Source organism: Nerophis lumbriciformis, linkage group LG13 (assembly GCF_033978685.3).
Source record: "Nerophis lumbriciformis linkage group LG13, RoL_Nlum_v2.1, whole genome shotgun sequence".
In the NCBI taxonomy this organism is placed as follows: Eukaryota; Metazoa; Chordata; class Actinopteri; order Syngnathiformes; family Syngnathidae; genus Nerophis; species Nerophis lumbriciformis.
The window spans coordinates 19422990-19442920 of NC_084560.2; the positions used below are offsets into that span (position 1 = coordinate 19422990).

The 19931-nt window shown below is 38.4% G+C and overlaps 1 protein-coding gene across 3 annotated transcripts in view; it reads right to left on the reverse strand.

The window, feature by feature from the left end:
* pkp4 (plakophilin 4) overlaps window positions 1-19931 on the reverse strand; it is a 193785-nt gene that overhangs the window by 4602 nt on the left and 169252 nt on the right. For all 3 annotated transcript variants that reach the window (XM_061971545.2, XM_061971547.2, XM_061971546.2), the window contains 7 exons: window positions 15574-15765; window positions 15332-15505; window positions 12929-13079; window positions 11068-11260; window positions 9418-9502; window positions 7133-7250; window positions 6890-7030 (listed from right to left, as the gene is read on the reverse strand). In XM_061971545.2, coding sequence (XP_061827529.1) covers window positions 6890-7030; window positions 7133-7250; window positions 9418-9502; window positions 11068-11260; window positions 12929-13079; window positions 15332-15505; window positions 15574-15765 — 1054 coding nt within the window. The remainder of the gene's footprint in view (window positions 1-6889; window positions 7031-7132; window positions 7251-9417; window positions 9503-11067; window positions 11261-12928; window positions 13080-15331; window positions 15506-15573; window positions 15766-19931) is intronic.

The window sequence follows — 19931 nt, forward strand, 5'->3', positions numbered from 1 at the left end:
AAAAGTGGTCATTTTCTGCAGTACAAACCAGACCAAAAGCAACTTTGTTATATCAACAAAAGCCGCACGCTCTTTCTCACTTGCGCCAACACATGCACATATGGCCAGTGATGCGTTTACAGCCACACAAAAAGTCGGACAACTCCAACACCACACATAAAGTGTCATTCCAGGTCGCTACAATATGATTTACCAATCAAATGTGTGCTTATTCTAGTGTCATTTATTAGGAATCTTCATTTATAAATATTAATCATGAAATGCTGTTAGTATATTAAATACATACTAATAAAAATATATTTTTTACAAACAGTAAGTTGCAGGAATGTACACATGATCCCCTGCTTACATCTCATTGTGCAACATGTGAATGTTTTAATGGGAACTAAATGCAATGTCTGAAAGGGGTACAAATTATTTCCAAAACAGGACCTCCACCCAGACAAACAATACAAGTACACAGTTCATGAAAAACAATATTTTTTGTTATTGTCATTGTAAGTGGGCCTAAACACTTATATTAGAAAATAACCTCATGGAAATGACTGCTGTCATTTGATTATAATAATAAGAGAATGTTGTCTGTCTATCTGTGTTGGCCCCGCGATGAGGGGGGGACTTGTCCAGGGTGTACCCCGCCTTCCGCCCGAATGCAGCTGAGATAGGCTCCAGCACCCCCCGCAACCCCGAAAGGGACAAGTGGTAGAAAATGGATGGATGGATGGATGGAGATTGAATATATAGCCCTAATTTTACTACAATAAATACAAAATATTATGAAAAAAATCGTAGTATTGTGGAAAAAAGTGGTGATATCATTTAATTTATTTTACGAGCATTAATATAATCAGGAAGAAAATTGTCAGAATGTTATTAAATGAAGGCCACAATATTATGTATTCCTTCGTTATCTAAAATTCAGTCATAGTATAAAGGAAGAAACAGTTGCAAATTTACTAGAAGAAAGTCGTGAAATTACAGCAAAAAGTTGTGGTTTTACGAGTAAAACAAAGTCATAATATTGTGAAAACAAAGTTTTATTTTATTGATTAATTTACTTTAAGAAGAAAAGAAGGAAGGAAGGAAAAACTTAACTAAAACCAAATGTCATTTTTGGTGAGAATACATGTTAAGATGATAAAGTCATGATATTATGAGGACAAAGTCAGAATGTTCAAGTAATTGAACTACAAAAAGTTGTGGGTTTACGATTTAAAAAAGTCATAATATTGTGAAAACAACGTTTTATTTTAATGATTAATTTACTTTAAGAAGGAGGGAAGGAAGGAAGGAAGGAAGGAAGGAAGGAAAAACGTTATTAAAAAAAATGTTAAGATGAAAAAGTCATGATATTATGAGGACAAAGTCATAATGTTACTAAAATCAAGTACCGTATTTTTCGGACTATAAGTCGCAGTATTTTTTCATAGTTTGGCCGGGCTCCAGTGCGATTTATATATGTTTTTTTCCTTCTTCATTATGCATTTTCGGCAGGTGCGACTTATACTCCGAAAAATACGGTAATTGAACTACAAAAAGTTGTGGTTTTACGATTAAAAAAAGTCATAATATTGTGAAAACAAAGTTTTATTTTAATGATTAATTTACTTTAAGAAGGAAGGAAGGAAGGAAGGAAGGAAAAACTTGTTACTAAAATCAAGTAATTGAACTACAACAAAATGTTATTCGACTAAACTAACATCACGACTAGAAAAATATACCAGGTGAAAAAAGTAGTAATTCTAATTAAATAAAAAATATATTAAAAAACGTTTTAGTAAAACAGTTGTAATTTGATGAGAACACATTGTCTTTTTAGGATAAATAATTCCTAGTAATACGAAAACAAAGTCGTAATTTGACTGAAATAAAGTAAGTGTTTTACAAGTAGTGCTGCCAAACAATTACATTTAAAGAAAATCAGATTAATCATTAACTTTAAAAAGGTAAATTAATGAGAAAAGACCTCAATATTATACATTAGGCCAAAAAAAAGTAGATTTTGGAGTCAAACGTTAGTTTTACTAAAAATGAAAGTTGTAATTTCATGAAACGACATGTGTCATTTTAAGATGATGAAGTTGTAATACATTAGTAATACATAGTCATTTTACTCAAATAAATTGATTGTACCATAAAACATTTTTTTTTTACTCGATTAACGTCACTAATAAAAATATATTTGGCAAAAAAAGATGTCATTTTACTCAAATAGATTCATGTGACAAAAATTACAGTATAACAAAAAAACCTTAATTTGTTGGGAATACATGTTTTATTTTGCGATGATGAAGTCATAATATTACCAGAACACTGTTGTATGTATACTGAAATTAAGCAATTGTGCTACAAAAAAATTACATTTGACTAAATTAACATCACTATGAGACAAATATATTACCGGTAAGCAAAAAAAGCTGTCATTTTACTCTAATGGATTATTCTGAGAAAAAAAGTTAGCATTACTAAAAAAATTTTTTAATCTGATGAGATTACATTTGTATTTTTTGGATGATGAAGTCATAATATTAAGAAAACAAAGTCAAATATTTACTAAAAGTAATTGTACTACAAAAAAATAAAATAAAAAATAATCAAATTAACGTGACTGTGAGAAGAATTTATTAGGCAAAAAAGGTTGTCATTTTACTCAAACCGATTAGTTTTACTAAAAAAAAGTTGGATGGTGAGAATACATTTATTATTTTAAAATGATACAGTCATAATATTACGAGAAAAAAGTCAATTATTTAATAATATAAAGTAATTGTACGACCAACAATTTTATTTTTTACTAAATTAACATCACGTCAAAAATATATTAGGTGAAAAAAGTTGTAATTGTTGTCAAATAGCGTCATATGAAATAAAGTTACAGTTTTACTAAAAAAGTTGTAATTTGATGAGAGTACATTTGTTATTTTAAGATGACAAAGCCATAATATTACAGAAACAAAATTGTAATTTTACTAAAACAAAGTAACTTGTAGTGTTGTCAAGCGATCAATATTAATCTGTAACTATAAAAAAAAGATGTCAATACAAAAAACATAGCTATTTCCAAAAATAACATAATTACGAAAAAAAACACTGGGAGAGGAAAAGTCATTCTTTTACCAAAATCTTGTCAAGTCTTTTAAAAAAAAAGTTGTGATTACAAACAAATGTAATCCAATGAGAAGAAAATCGTAATGTTAATAGAATTATCTTGTAATATTACCATAAATAAACAAATATATGTATCTAAAATGTATCATAGTTAAAAAATGTTTTTATTAACATACAGTAGTAATTTCATTACCATTTTTCGAGGATAAAATATATTAGAAAAATGTGTGTATGAGAATAAAGTGTCAATTTTACAAGCCTCAACTTGTAGCTTCAGACCAAGAATGGGCAATTATTTTGACTCAGGGGGCCAAATTTTGAGAAAAAAAATGTGTCTGGGGGCCGGTATATCTATTTTTAGGAACACTAATACAAAACCTCACAATAATTTCTGAATGCTAAAAACATTATGACAGACCTACTTAAAAAACAGAATGGAATTTTACATTTTTTTTACTGAATGAAACACCCGGAATGTACATGAAAATAAAGAATGTGTGATTTACAATATTAACTATGAAGGATAAAACACTGAATATTGACAACATATGAACGTCACACACCCTCTCCATCCACATATTTTACAACCAAGCGAAAGGCAACAAAAATGCAACAAACACATGGAAATATGAATGTGAAGGGTAAAAAAAACCCCACCTATGATCTGATACATCTGATATATCACTAAGCTTTAGAACTTGGTTGTAAAAATCTCCCTCCACGTCTGGAAACACTCTGTGGAAACGCTCTTCACCCACACTGCTTGGTTCCTCGTCTGAGCTTCTGTGACTTGGATTACCATAGTAACTAATTAGATTACCATAGTAACTAATTAGATTATCATAGTAACTAGTATATCAGGCAAAACTGCAGATTCCAACCATTGAAATACTTAGTATAGTTGAAGACTTACGGTCATTAGAAAACATCACTGCACATTATAATGGCGGCTACACTTTACATCAGGGGTGCTCATTACGTCGATCGCGAGCTACCGGTCGATCTCGGAGGGTGTGTCAGTCGATCACCAGCCAGGCATTAAAAAAATAGTCCTAAAAATGAGCGATCATAAATCTTCACTATGACGTCACTTTCGTCACTTGATTGACATTCACGGCACCTGAGGGTCTTCTGAGATGACGCTGGCTGCTGCCAGCTCATTAAAATTACCGACAGGAAGGCGAGAAACACTTTATTTCAACAGACTCTGGCGCTGTACCTGTCGTCAAAACTCCAAAGACCGACTGCACAGTTGCACGGTTGCGCTAACAAAATAAGAGTCTCAGAAAACTGGCATGCACAAGCTAGCAAGCTACGGAGTTTGCCGACAATGTATTTCTTGTAAAGTGTATACAAAAGAGTACGGAAGCTGGACAAATAAGATGCCAAAAACCAACCACTTTCATGTGGTATTGGACAGAAAGGAGGACTTTTTTTCTCCTCCATTCGAAAATGCGGACGTTATCATCACTACTGTCTGATTCCAATCAATGCAAGTCATCAGAATCAGGTAATAAACCAACTTATATTCTTGTCTTCATGAAAGAAAGGAATCTATATGTGTTAAACATGCTTGTATTATCTTTAAACACCTTTAACTTATTAACAATATTAACTATATGTGTTAAACATGCTTGTATTATCTTTAAACACCTTTAACTTGTTAACAATATTAATTATATGTGTTAAACATGCTTATATTATCTTTAAACACCTTTAAGTTGTTAACAATATTAACTATATGTATTAAACATTCTTGTATTATCATTAAACACCTTTAATTTTTTAACAATATTAACTATATGTGTTAAACATGCTTGTATTATCTTTAAACACCTTTTACTTGTTAACAATATTAACTATATGTATTAAACATACTTGTATTATCATTAAACACCTTTAATTTTTTAACAATATTAACTATATGTATTAAACATACTTGCATTATCATTAAACACCTTTAACTTGTTAACAAAAACATATATTTCATAAATAAGTAAATATAAATTATATATATGAATGAGGTAGATCCCCACGACTTGATCAATTGAAAAGTAGCTCGCCTGCAGAAAAAGTGTGAGCACCCCTGCTTTACATCTTACACATCTAAAAAAAAAAATATTTGGGGAATGTCTGGCGGGCCAGATTGAAAAGTTAAACGGGCCACATAGGGCCCCCGGGTCTTAATTTGCCCAAGTCTGCTTTAGACTCATATTAATAGCAAGACCGGCTTTTACAAGGTTTACCATTCTGGTTTTAGTTTGCAGTGGTGCAGAACTGCGGCCTGACTTAGTCTTGCAGGTGTCTAACAGACACTATATTGCCAAAAGTATTTGGCCACCTGCCTTGACTCACAAATTAACTTGAAGTGCCATCCCATAGAATTATCCAAAATGTTTTGGTATCCTGGAGCATTCAAAGTTCCTTTCACTGGAACTAAGGGGCCAAGCCCGACTCCTGAAAAACAACCCCACACCATAATTCCTCCTCCATCAAATCTCACACTCGGCACAATGGCGTCTGAAATGTAGCGTTCTCCTGGCAACCTCCAAACCCAGACTGGGCCATCAGATTGCCAGATGGAAAAGCGTGATTCATCACTCCAGAGAAGGCGTCTCCACTGCTTTAGAGTCCAGTGTTGACGTGCTTTACACCACTGCATCCCACGCTTTGCATTGGACTTGGGTGATGTATGGCTTAGATGCAGCTGCTCGGCTATGGAGCTCTCTGCGTACTGTACGTGGGCTAATTGGAAGGTCACATGAAGTTTGGAGCTCTGTAGCAACTATGCACTTCAGCATCCGCTGACCCCTCTCTTGTCAGTTTACTGTCATGTCTGTGTGATCATGTTTTTGTTTTGGTCATGTTCGTTTTTGTTTTTGGACTTTTTGTGCACTTTTTTTTGTCACCATAGCAACCATTAGTTTTCACCTGTCACGTCACGCACCTGTTTCACGTTTTGAGTCACGCACCTGTTTTCGTTAATCATGTAGGTAGTATTTAAGTTCATTGTTTTTAGTTCGTCGTCCTGGCGAAATCCCGTATTCATACCCCTGTCACACTCTGTCTACCTCTGCGCACTTCATGCCATGTCCAAGTAAGTTTTTTTCTATTAATGCCACAGTTAGTGTTTTTGTTTAATTGTTCACAGTTTTTTTGCCCCCGTGCAAGTCTTTTTGTTTCGTTAGTCAAGTTTGTACATCCGCCTTGAGCGCGCTTTTTGTTCCTTTTAGTGTTATAAATAAATATGTATTCACCTTCACGCCATGACCAGTCCAGCTTTACTTGCATCTCGGGAAAACAAACACACCATAGTCCTAGTCTTGACATTTACGTAGCCTACCACTTGGTGGCTGAGTTGCTGTTGTTCCCAAACTCTTCACTTTTCTTATAATAAAGTGGACTTAGGAATATTTAGGAGCGAGGAAATTTCACGACTGGATTTGTTGCACAGGTGGCATCCTATGACAGTTCCATGCTGGAAATCACTGAGAGCGGCCCATTCTCTCACACATGTTTGTAGAAACAGTCTCCATGCCTAAGTGCTTGATTTCATACACCAGTCACCTGATTCTCATTATTTGGATGGGTGGCCAAATACTTTTGGCGATATAGTGTATTTTCATATTGCTGCAGTTGAACTTGGCATAACAGTCAAGTGTTCATCGGATGACCCAAATAGGAGTGAAAGTGTTTGGCAGGAAGAGAAAGTCAGTGCGCTCAAAGCATTGTGAGGCCGACAAAAGCGAAAAGCCCCCGAGGGAAGCCATGTTTTGCATACCTGTGTACTGACTTTTGTGAATACTGTTGTCCACCTGGTAGTTATAAAATTGCATAGTCGACGGTGCCCTCTGATAATCTCTGACCGTGTCCCTGTGGTCTCTCACGCCCAGCATGGCGGGAGACGACATGGCGCTGGCGGCTACACACGGGAGAGAAGAGGCAAATGAGCGGAACATTCCACCAGGCAAGACGAGTGGAATGATGATAAAAACATTTTTTTTTTTTTTTTTTTAAACCTGACCAGGATGGTTGAGAGGGGACATCTGAATACTGCCCGTGGGGAGGGTGGGCTGGGACTTGAACCGGTCTCGTTCGAGCGTTGACACAGGAGTGAGGAAGTGGTTTTGTGTCCATCCATCCTGTCAGGAAGCACAAAAATATACAACTGTCACGTTGTGTAAATGGTAAATAAAAACAGAATACAATGATTTGCTAACCCTTTTCAACTTATATTCAATTGAATAGACTGCAAAGACAAGATACTTAATGTTCCAACTGGTAAACTTTGTTATTTTTTTGCAAATATTACCTCATTTGGAATTTGACGCCGGCGACATGTTATAAAAAAGCTGGCACAAGTGGCAAAAAAGACTGAGAAAGTTGAGGAATGCTCGTCAAACACTTACATGATTAGCAGTCTGAATAATAACATTATTATTCAGACTGCCGAGAAATATGATGAACATTTCCAAGCATTTACAAACACTTCACCCAAAATTTTAGCATTTTTCAAACCTTGACAACACAACATTAAAATCCAAGCATTTTCAAGGTTTTCAAGCACCCGTACGAACCCTGCAGATAGTTGCATTTTATTGTAATTTACTGTAAAATTACAACTGTGAAGTTACAGCATTTACAAAACATAAAAAGCGGTGAAGTTGTCACGTTGTGTAAATGGTAAATAAAAACAGAATACAATGATTTGCAAATCCTTTTCAACTTATATTCAATTGAATAGACTGCAAAGACAACATATTTAACATTCAAACTGGAAAACTTTGTTATTTTTTGGCAAATATTAGCTCATTTGCAATTTGATGGTGACGACATGTTTCAAAAAAGCTGGCACAAGTGGCAAAAAAGACTGAGAAAGTTGAGGAATGCTCATCAAACACTTATTTGGAACATCCCACAGGCGAACAGGTTAATTGGGAACAGGTGGGTGCCATGATTGGGTATAAAAGCAGAAATGCTCAGTCATTCACAAACAAGGATGGGGCGAGGGTCACCACTTTGTCAACAAATGCATGAACAAATTGTCGAACAGTTTAAGAGCAACATTTCTCAGCGAGCTATTGCAAGGAATTTAGGGATTTCACCATCTAGGGTCCGTAATATCATCAAAAGGTTTAGAGAATCTGGAAAAATCAAAAGCCCGTGACCTTCGATTCCTCAGGCGGTACTGCATCAAAAAGCGACATCAGTGCGTAAAGGGTATCACCACATGGGCTCAGGAACACTTCAGAAAATCACTGTCAGTAACTACAGTCCGTCGCTACATCTGTAAGTGCAAGTTAAAACTCTACTATGCAAAGCGAAAGCCATTTATCAACAACACCCAGAAACGCCGCCGGCTTCTTTGTGCCCAAGTTCATCTGAGATGGACTGATGCAAAGTGGAAAAGTGTTCTGTGGTCTGACGAGTCCACATTTCAAATTGTTTTTGGAAACTGTGGACGTCGTGTCATGTCATCACTATGCAAAGCGAAAGCCATTTATCAACAACACCCAGAAAATAGATATGAATAATTGGTTCTAGTATCTACGGAAGTCCACATTTTAGTGAAAATGTATACACTGTGAGCGCTACACAGTAGTGTACATCAAACAAACGAGGTAAAAGAGCTTGAAAGAGACTCGTCTTCTACTCCTGCTGTGAAAAAAAACTCACACAATCTCACCACAATTAAAAACTTGCCGTGGAAGGGAAGCCGGCTTCCTCAATCTGTTCAAAAATGAATGAAGCGTTCGCACACAGAGACATAGTTCGCACACTGAAGCATGCTCGGCCCAGTCTAAAAGTTCGTAAACCGAAAAGTTTGCGAATAGAGGGGGTTTGTAAATCGAGGTATGTATTAACTCTAAAGGCTTAGTGGCCACATGCGTGGACAGTACCTTTTAACTCTTATTTCCAAAATTGTGTACACTACTGAATTGGGGTCTTATGGCCGCTTATGTGGACACTTATACTGCCATCTGGTGGTGTCAGAAGAGTATAACATACAATGGAATTTGGAGAAAAAATGTGTAAAAATAAGAATTAGCATGTCACTAAACATGAAGTACACGTTTGTGTACTTATGGACTAAGTACATCATATCAAAAGATGATTCTTAGTTTTTATTCTAATTAGGGTCCAATAAGCCCAAATAGCAAAGTGAAATAAAAAAAAAAACATGTAAACAAACAGCTTGGGCCTTAAGAGGTTAAAAACTAAATACATTTACACTTTTAACATTTGAGTGCAATGTTTTCTGTTCTCTGTGAGGACTAAAAACACATAAAAAAATGAACGTTTTCTTACTTTCTTATAGATGGCCCGTAGATCTCGATATTGCCACAGTGTGTTCAGCACCTGAGCAGCTGCCTTGACCACCTTCAGAGAGAACCTGGAACACACACACAAGAGTATCGGCGTTGACAGGAAGTAGTATTCAGGTGCAGTAATATGCAGTATCATTGAGGAAAGGGTGCGTGTTTCATACGGAATTTAAAGGCCTACTGAAACCCACTACTACCGACCATGCAGTCTGATAGTTTATACATCAATGATGAAATCTTAACATTGCAACACATGCCAATACGGCCGGGTTAGCTTACTAAAGTGCAATTTTAAATTCCGCGCGAAATATCCTGCTGAAAACGTCTCGGTATGATGACGTCAGCGCGTGACGTCACGGATTGTAGAGGACATTTTGGGACAGCATTGTGGCCAGCTATTAAGTCGTCTGTTTTCATCGCAAAATTCCACAGTATTCTGGACATCTGTGTTGGTGAATCTTTTGCAATTTGTTCAATGAACAATGGAGAAAGCAAAGAAGAAAGCTGTAGGTGGGAAGCGGCGTATTGCGGCCGACTGCAGTAACAACACAAACACAGCCGGTGTTTCATTGTTTACATTCCCGAAAGATGACAGTCAAGCTTTACCATTGGCCTGTGGAGAACTGGGACAACAGAGACTCTTACCAGGAGGACTTTGAGTTGGATGCGCAGACGCGGTACCGTGAGTACGAATGCAGCTGCGGCTTCTAAACATTTGATCGCTTGCCATTACGTGTGTGCCGCTATGTGCATGTCACGTACGTAACTTTGGGGACTTTGGGGAAATATATGTGCTGTATGAACTTCGGAGAGGTGAACGGTACTTTGGGCTGCGGGATCGAGTGTGTTGTGCAGGTGTTTGAGTTGTATTGGCGGGTTATATGGACGGGAGGGGGGAGGTGTTTGTTATGCGGGATTAATTTGTGGCATATTAAATATAAGCCTGGTTGTGTTGTGGCTAATAGAGTATATATATGTCTTGTGTTTATTTACTGTTTTAGTCATTCCCAGCTGAATATCAGGTCCCACCCGCCTCTCACAGCATCTTCCCTATCTGAATCGCTCCCACTGCCCTCTAGTCCTTCACTCTCACTTTCCTCATCCACGAATCTTTCATCCTCGCTCAAATTAATGGGGAAATCGTCGCTTTCTCGGTCCGAATCGCTCTCGCTGCTGGTGGCCATGATTGTAAACAATGTGCGGATGTGAGGAGCTCCACAACCTGTGACGTCACGCTACTCGTCTGCTACTTCCGGTACAGGCAAGGCTTTTTTATCAGCGACCAAAAGTTGCGAACATTATCGTCGATGTTCTCTACTAAATTCTTTCAGCAAAAATATGGCAATATCGCGAAATGATCAAGTATGACACATAGAATGGACCTGCTATCCCCGTTTAAATAAGAAAATGGCATTTCAGTAGGCCTTTAAAATCAGGCTAAAATAAAAGCGGTTCCGCTGGGACATTTTGACCTCATTGCACACTGAACCACCTTCCCTGTGGCGGCAAGACTGTGTGTCTTGGTGTGTTTGCGAGGAAACCACTGAGCATCATCTGAGCACGTGCACACATTAGCCAAGTCAGGCCGGCCTGACTAAAAGTGTTGAGACGACCACTCGCCGCATTAGCACACCTGTCTCCTCTGCCCTTGGTGATGTTGACCAGCTTCTCGATGCCGCCCGTGTCCGCCAGGGCCTTGGCGTTCTCCATGTTTCTGCTGGTGACCTCGTGCAGGGTGCAACAGATGGCCGCCACCGTCTCGTCCGACAGCGAGCTGGTGTTTCCGCCGGGGAGGCGGTTGACCAGGTCTCTCATGGCGTATTTCCCTGAGGAAGAGGAAGGAGGGAGGGATGAGTTAAAGTTAAGTTAAAGTTAAAGTACCAATGATTGTCTCACACACACTAGGTGTGGCAAAATTATTCTCTGCATTTGACCCATCACCCTTGAGGGGAGCAGTGAGCAGCAGCGGTGGCCGCGCCCGGAATCATTTTTGGTGATTTAACCCCCAATTCCAACCCTTGATCCTTATAGTCTTTGGTATGACTCGGTATGTGGGTGTTATTTCATGTCTGGAGGGCTTTCTTAATGTTAAAAACTATATTTAGAAAGTTGTAAAAACTTTTTTTTAATCCTCGAGCTATGCAATTATTCCGTTTATAAACAATAATTCGTACTGCGCAAACATTTATTTACCATGGCCAGGCCTGGAACCAATTTACAGCAGAAGAGAAAGAGTTTACTGGAGAGGTGTCTAAACTTTTTGACTCAGAGGCCGCATTGGGCGAGAAAATTTGGCCAGGGGCCTAAAGCCGACTGCATGTAAAATAAAATAATATATACACACATACAATAGCCTATACATGTATATGTATATTATATATTATATATATATATATATATTATATATATATAAAGCCACGTTGATAACACGTGGCTTGGCATTGTCTTGCTGAAATAAGCAGGGGCGTCCATGGTAACGTTGCTTGGATGGCAACATATGTTGCTCCAAAACCTGTATGTACCTTTCAGCATTAACGGCGCCTTCACAGATGTGTAAGTTACCCATGTCTTGGCCACTAATACACCCCCATACCATCACAGATGCTGGCTTTTCAACTTTGCGCCTAAAACAATCCGGATGGTTCTTTCGACGTCCACAGTTTCCAAAAACATTTTGAAATGTGGACTCGTCAGACCACAGAACACTTTTCCAATTTGTATCAGTCCATCTTAGATGAGCTCAGGCCCAGTTACTGACAGTGGGTTTCTGAAGTGTTCCTGAGCCCATGTGGTGATATCCTTTACACACTGATGTCGCTTGTTGATGCAGTACAGCCTGAGGGATCGAAGGTCACAGGCTTAGCTGCTTACGTGCAGTGATTTCTCCAGATTCTCTGAACCCTTTGATGATATTACGGGCCGTAGATGGTGAAATCCCTAAATTCCTTGCAATAGCTGGTTGAGAAAGGTTTTTCTTAAACTGTTCAACAATTTGCTCACGCATTTGTTGACAAAGTGGTGACCCTCGCCCCATCCTTGTTTGTGAATGACTGAGCATTTCATGGAATCTACTTTTATACCCAATCATGGCACCCACATGTTCACCTGTGGGATGTTCCAAATAAGTGTTTGATGAGCATTCCTCAACTTTATCAGTATTTATTGCCACCTTTCCCAACTTCTTTGTCACGTGTTGCTGGCATCAAATTCTAAAGTTAATGATTATTTGCAAAAAAAAAAAATGGTTATCTATCAGTTTGAACATCAAATATGTTGTCTTTGTAGCATATTCAACTGAATATGGGTTGAAAATGATTTGCAAATTATTGTATTCCGTTTATATTTACATCTAACACAATTTCCCAACTCATATGGAAACGGGGTTTGTACAAAGGTTGACTCACCGCTGAATAACTCAAACATTGAATTGTAATGTTGTCGTGCAAATAAGTTCAAACGTGTGCAATGGAAACTGGGTGAGTGTGACCCCTCACCTATAAGCTCTTTGTTCCGGACGTCGAGGGCCATGTTTCTCAGCGCAGTGGCCACCGAACACACCACCCGGTCATTATCCATCCGCAGCAACTCCACCAGTATGGGCAGTCCTTTCTCCTTACGCACCGCGGCACGGATGTAGGCTGCAAACTGCGGCCACACAGGAAGATGATATCGTTTTCAAAGAGAAACAATAATATTGTGGTTGTGGTATTCTGGCAATTATGCTGAGTGTGTGTGGACTAGTGTTGGCTCAGTACCAATATTTTGGTATCGGTACCATTGTATTTCAGTACTTTTCGGTACTTTTCTAAATAAAGGGGACCACAATAAATGTAATTATTGGATTTATTTTGGCAAAAAATCTTAGGGTACATTAAACATATGTTTATTATTGCAAGTTTGTCCTTAAATAAAATAGTAAACATACAAGACAACTTCTCTTTTATTAGTAAGTAAGCAAACAAAGGCTCCTAATTAGTCTGCTGACATATGCAGTAACATATCACCAAAATGATTCCCGGGCGCGGCCACCGCTGCTGCCCACTGCTCCCCTCACCTCCCAGGGGGTGATCAAGGGTGATGGGTCAAATGCAGAGAATAATCTCGCCACACCTAGTGTGTGTGTGACAATCATTGGTACTTTAACTTTAACTTTAACTTTAACTTTATATTGTGTCATTTATCTACCTATTATTTTGTCAACATTACAAAGGACAAGTGGTACAAAATTAATTATTAATCTACTTGTTCATTTACTGTTAATATCTACTTACTTCCTCTTTTAACATGTTCTATCTACACTTCTGTTAAAATGTAATAATTACTTATTCTTCTCTTGTTTGATACTTTACATTAGTTTTGGATGATACCACACATTTAGGTATCAATCCGATAGCAAGTAGTTACAGGATCATACATTGGTCATATTCAAAGTCCTCATGTGTCCAGGGACATATTTCCTGACTTTATAAACATTATATACATTTAAAAAAAAAAAAACGAAAGAAGATTTTGCGATGCTAAAAAATATTGATGTATCAACTAGATAAGCTCCTGTTCTTGGTTAGGTGTAGAATCCACCAATGGCGTTTGTTTATATTGTAGCGTCCCGGAAGAGTTGGTGCTGCAGGGAATTCTGGGAATTAGTTCTGTAGTGTAGTGCAAAATATTCTCCCAAAATGTGTTTGTCATTGTTGTTTAGTGTACTTTCCCTATATGGCACATGTTTATGACAGTGTTGGCGTTGTTCATACGTGACATTCAATCCATTCAAATATTGGAGGATATAAAAATGATTCATCATAATGATCTCACTTGCAGTGAAGTGGTCTGCACCAAATTCAAAAAAATTACGTAACGCACATGAATTTGTACATTTTACAGTCTGTTTTAAAGTTATTGTGTGTGACTAAGTATGCTCTTCATTCAACTGTGTGCAGTGTGTTCAAAAGCGAGCTGATCGTCTTAATGGTTAACGATTGAATATAGTGAAGTCCTGTCTTAACCTAGTAGACCATTACTAGCACTTCCAATGCCATGACTCTGGTGTGTAGTGAAGCATGTATAACTATTACTGATCCTACAGGGACGTTTCTTGAAATAAACGTACTTGATTAGTGATTTAGAAGTAGCTATAACATTGCAGACTGCGGATAGACTGGTACTTTTTTAGAGGCCGTATAGTACCGAACATGATACATTAGTATCGCGGTACTATACTAATACCGGTATACCTTACAACTAGGGATGTCCGATAATATCGGCCTGCCGATATTATCGGCCGATAAATGCGTTAAAATTTAATATCGGAAATTATCGGTATCGTTTTTTTTTAATTATCGGTATCATTTTTTTATTTTTTTTATTAAATCAACATAAAAAACACAAGATACACTTACAATTAGTGCACCAACCCAAAAAACCTCCCTCCCCCTCATTCACACAAAAGGGTTGTTTCTTTCTGTTATTAATATTCTGGTTCCTACATTATATATCAATATATATCAATACAGTCTGCAAGGGATACAGTCCGTAAGCACACATGATTGTGCGTGCTGCTGGTCCACTAATAGTACTAACCTTTAACAGTTAATTTTACTCATTTTCATTAATTACTAGTTTCTATGTAAGTGCTTTTATATTGTTTTACTTTCTTTTTTATTCAAGAAAATGTTTTTAATTTATTTATCTTATTTTATTTTATATATATTTTTTAAAGTACCTTATCTTCACCATACCTGGTTGTCCAAATTAGGCATAATAATGTGTTAATTTCACGACTGCATATATCGGTTGATATCGGTATCGGTAATTAAAGAGTTGGACAATATCGTATATAGGCAAAAAGCCATTATCGGACATCCCTACTTACAACCCTAGTGTAGACTGCAACTAAGTACCTTCCAGTTGCCTGCGGAAAGGTTCTGAAGTGACCCAGCAGCGCCCTCCAGTGTTGAGGGGTTGGAGCTCTCAGCGAGGAGTGTCAAGTAAGGCTTAACCACAGCAGGGTGCCACAGCATCTCAGCCCCCGTGGGCGGCTTGGAGAAGCCAGGGATGGGCCCCACACCGTCCCACTGAGGAAACAACCACTGGCTATTAAACAGATATTTCATCATTGACGTGTCTTTTTCTGCACAATTACAGTGTCTTCTTGGGAGTTCTTTTTCTTCTTCTTCTTCTTTTTGCCCCAGCAGCTGGAGGTCAAGTCTTTAGAGGGCGACTCGCTGCCCAGGAGGCCGTCCACCTCCTGCACCCCTATGAGTCGGGACGGCGGCAGCTCCAGCTCCAAGCGATAGGACAGATTCCTTAGCGTGCAAATGCAGTTCTCCACTATCTGATGGCGGGCACGGAGGAGACAAAAAAGAGCAGCTTACTTACCAGTGACTTTTAGACACTTGAACAAAGTGTCTAAAATTCTTGTTTTTAATTGCCTCTTTCCCCCCCCCCAAAAAAAATATATCCGGAGTCATCTTATGTTCACTTAGACCACAGCAAATTCTAATGCTGTTTTCTACTACTAATATGTGTACCGGTACTTGTGTTTAATTAATTTGTGGCATCTCAAGGTGTCCCGGTCCAATTTTGACATCAATACCCAGCAATATGTTTGGAGGAAAAAAGGTGAGGCCTTTAATCCCAGGAACACCATTCCTACCGTCAAGCATGGTGGTGGTAGTATTATATTGAGTTGCCAATAATTTCTACAACTAGTATTTTATCCTCCTTTTTCATTGTCCCATTTACTCTCTGTAAGGCACCAGTTCCATTGGCAGCAAAACAGGCCCAGAGCATAATACTACCACCACCATGCTTGACGGTAAGTATGGTGTTCCTGGGATTAAAGGCCTCACCTTTTCTCCTCCAAACATATTGCTGGGTATTGTGGCCAAACAGCTCAATTTTTGTTGCATCTGACATCACATGGACAAAGATAAGACCTTCTGTAGGAAAGTTCTGTGGTCAGATGGAACAAAAAATGACCTGTTTGGCCACTTTTTGTTCCATCTGACCACAGAACAGAAAAATGACCTGTTTGGCCACTTTTTGTTCCATCTGACCACAGAACTTTCCTCCAGAAGGTCTTATCTTTGTCCATGTGATGTCAGATGCAACAAAAATTGAGCTGTTTGGCCACAATACCCAGCAATATGTTTGGAGGAGAAAAGGTGAGGCCTTTAATCCCAGGAACACCATGCCTACCGTCAAGCATGGTGGTGGTAGTATTATATTGAGTTTCCAATAATTTCTACAGCTAGTATTTTATCCTCCTTTTTCATTGTCACATTTAAAGCACCAGTTCCATTGGCAGCAAAACAGGCCCAGAGCATAATACTACCACCGCCATGCTTGACGGTAAGTATGGTGTTCCTGGGATTAAAGGCCTCACCTTTTCTCCTCCAAACATATTGCTGGGTATTGTGGCCAAACAGCTCAATTTTTGTTGCATCTGACATCTCATGGACAAAGATAAGACCTTCTGGAGGAAAGTTCTGTGGTCAGATGGAACAAAAAATGACCTGTTTGGCCACTTTTTGTTCCATCTGACCACTGAACAAAAAATGACCTGTTTGGCCACTTTTTGTTCCATCTCACCACAGAACTTTCCTCCAGAAGGTCTTATTTTTGTCCATGTGATGTCAGATGCAACAAAAATTGAGCTGTTTGGCCACAATACCCAGCAATATGTTTGGAGGAAAAAAGGTGAGGCCTTTAATCCCAGGAACACCAATCCTACCGTCAAGCATGGTGGTGGTAGTATTATATTGAGTTGCCAATAATTTCTACAACTAGTATTTTATCCTCCTTTTTCATTGTCCCATTTACTCTCTGTAAAGCACCAGTTCCATTGGCAGCAAAACAGGCCCAGAGCATAATACTACTACCACCATGCTTGACGGTAAGTATGGTGTTCCTGGGATTAAAGGCCTCACCTTTTCTCCTCCAAACATATTGCTGGGTATTGTGGCCAAACAGCTCAATTTTTGTTGCATCTGACATCACATGGACAAAGATAAGACCTTCTGTAGGAAAGTTCTGTGGTCAGATGGAACAAAAAATGACCTGTTTGGCCACTTTTTGTTCCATCTGACCACAGAACAGAAAAATGACCTGTTTGGCCACTTTTTGTTCCATCTGACCACAGAACTTTCCTCCAGAAGGTCTTATCTTTGTCCATGTGATGTCAGATGCAACAAAAATTGAGCTGTTTGGCCACAATACCCAGCAATATGTTTGGAGGAGAAAAGGTGAGGCCTTTAATCCCAGGAACACCATGCCTACCGTCAAGCATGGTGGTGGTAGTATTATATTGAGTTTCCAATAATTTCTACAGCTAGTATTTTATCCTCCTTTTTCATTGTCACATTTAAAGCACCAGTTCCATTGGCAGCAAAACAGGCCCAGAGCATAATACTACCACCGCCATGCTTGACGGTAAGTATGGTGTTCCTGGGATTAAAGGCCTCACCTTTTCTCCTCCAAACATATTGCTGGGTATTGTGGCCAAACAGCTCAATTTTTGTTGCATCTGACATCTCATGGACAAAGATAAGACCTTCTGGAGGAAAGTTCTGTGGTCAGATGGAACAAAAAATGACCTGTTTGGCCACTTTTTGTTCCATCTGACCACTGAACAAAAAATGACCTGTTTGGCCACTTTTTGTTCCATCTCACCACAGAACTTTCCTCCAGAAGGTCTTATTTTTGTCCATGTGATGTCAGATGCAACAAAAATTGAGCTGTTTGGCCACAATACCCAGCAATATGTTTGGAGGAAAAAAGGTGAGGCCTTTAATCCCAGGAACACCAATCCTACCGTCAAGCATGGTGGTGGTAGTATTATATTGAGTTGCCAATAATTTCTACAACTAGTATTTTATCCTCCTTTTTCATTGTCCCATTTACTCTCTGTAAAGCACCAGTTCCATTGGCAGCAAAACAGGCCCAGAGCATAATACTACTACCACCATGCTTGACGGTAAGTATGGTGTTCCTGGGATTAAAGGCCTCACCTTTTCTCCTCCAAACATATTGCTGGGTATTGTGGCCAAACAGCTCAATTTTTGTTGCATCTGACATCTCATGGACAAAGATAAGACCTTCTGGAGGAAAGTTCTGTGGTCAGATGGAACAAAAAATGACCTGTTTGGCCACTTTTTGTTCCATCTGACCACAGAACAAAAAATGACCTGTTTGGCCACTTTTTGTTCCATCTGACCACAGAACTTTCCTCCAGAAGGTCTTATCTTTGTCCATGTGATGTCAGATGCAACAAAAATTGAGCTGTTTGGCCACAATACCCAGCAATAAGTTTGGAGGAGAAAATGTGAGGCCTTTAATCCCAGGAACACCATGTAGTTTTATATTGAGTTTCCAATTATTTCTACAACTAGTATTTTACCCTCCAAAAAGTAGACACCATTTTCTTGTGTTTCAGTGAAGTCATTTACAAGGTAGGCTATAGACAACTAGGAGCCAGCAGCTACACAACAGCTCAGCACACATTAGCTACACATTTGTAAAAACGTGTCCCTAATTTAACAATACTGCAGGTATCAAATAATTATAGTTGCATATTACTTACATATACAAAGTCCCCAAAGGCACAAGAGTATCAGAAAGTATCCAGTAACAAATGTGTCCGCATCATTAAACTTACTGCGTCATGAGTTTAACTTAATAAGTTATTGTGCATAAGCCAGCATGTAGCATGTTCCTGTAATTAGATGGCTCTTGCTGCCAAAAACATTGGCAAAGTGCTGCAAATAAACATCAGGGAAAAAACGCTCACAACAATGTGACAACGGTATGACAAAGTGCTCCAAAAAAAAACCTGTCCAGTCGGGTCTGAACTCCTACCTTGTTAACTTCAGCGGTTGTATACTCTCAGTAGTACTCTCTTTAAATGAACTAAAGGAGGTGATAATAGTATATTACACACTGATGACAGCCATGTGACTGTCAAGTGATGTTTCCCATTTTGAAGTGCATTCAATCTTAATGACTTTTGGCCAGTGTCGCCAAAATAACAATTACTACCCCACGTCAATTTAAAGACAGCATGAGTCAACTCCAGATTTACAGTTAATAATAATAAATACGCTAGTATTTTTTTCTTTTACCATTGTTCTCTGTTTGAGTAATTTCACCTCACATTTTCTGCCGATATCGTATTGGCTCAATATCGGTATCAGCCGACACCTGTGAAGTGAAAACCATTCCAGGTGACTACCTCTTGAAGCTCATGGAGAGAATGCCAAGAGTGTGCAAAGCAGTAATCGGAGCAAAGGGTGGCTATTTTGAAGAAACTAGAATATAAAACATGTTTTGAGTTATTTCACCTTTTTTTTGTTAAGTACATAACTCCACATGTGTTCATTCATAGTTTTGATGTGACAATCTACAATGTAAATAGTCATGGAAATAAAGAAAATACATTGAATGAGGAGAAGCTGTGTCCAAACTTTTGGCCTGTACTGTACATTAATACAAAATGAAATA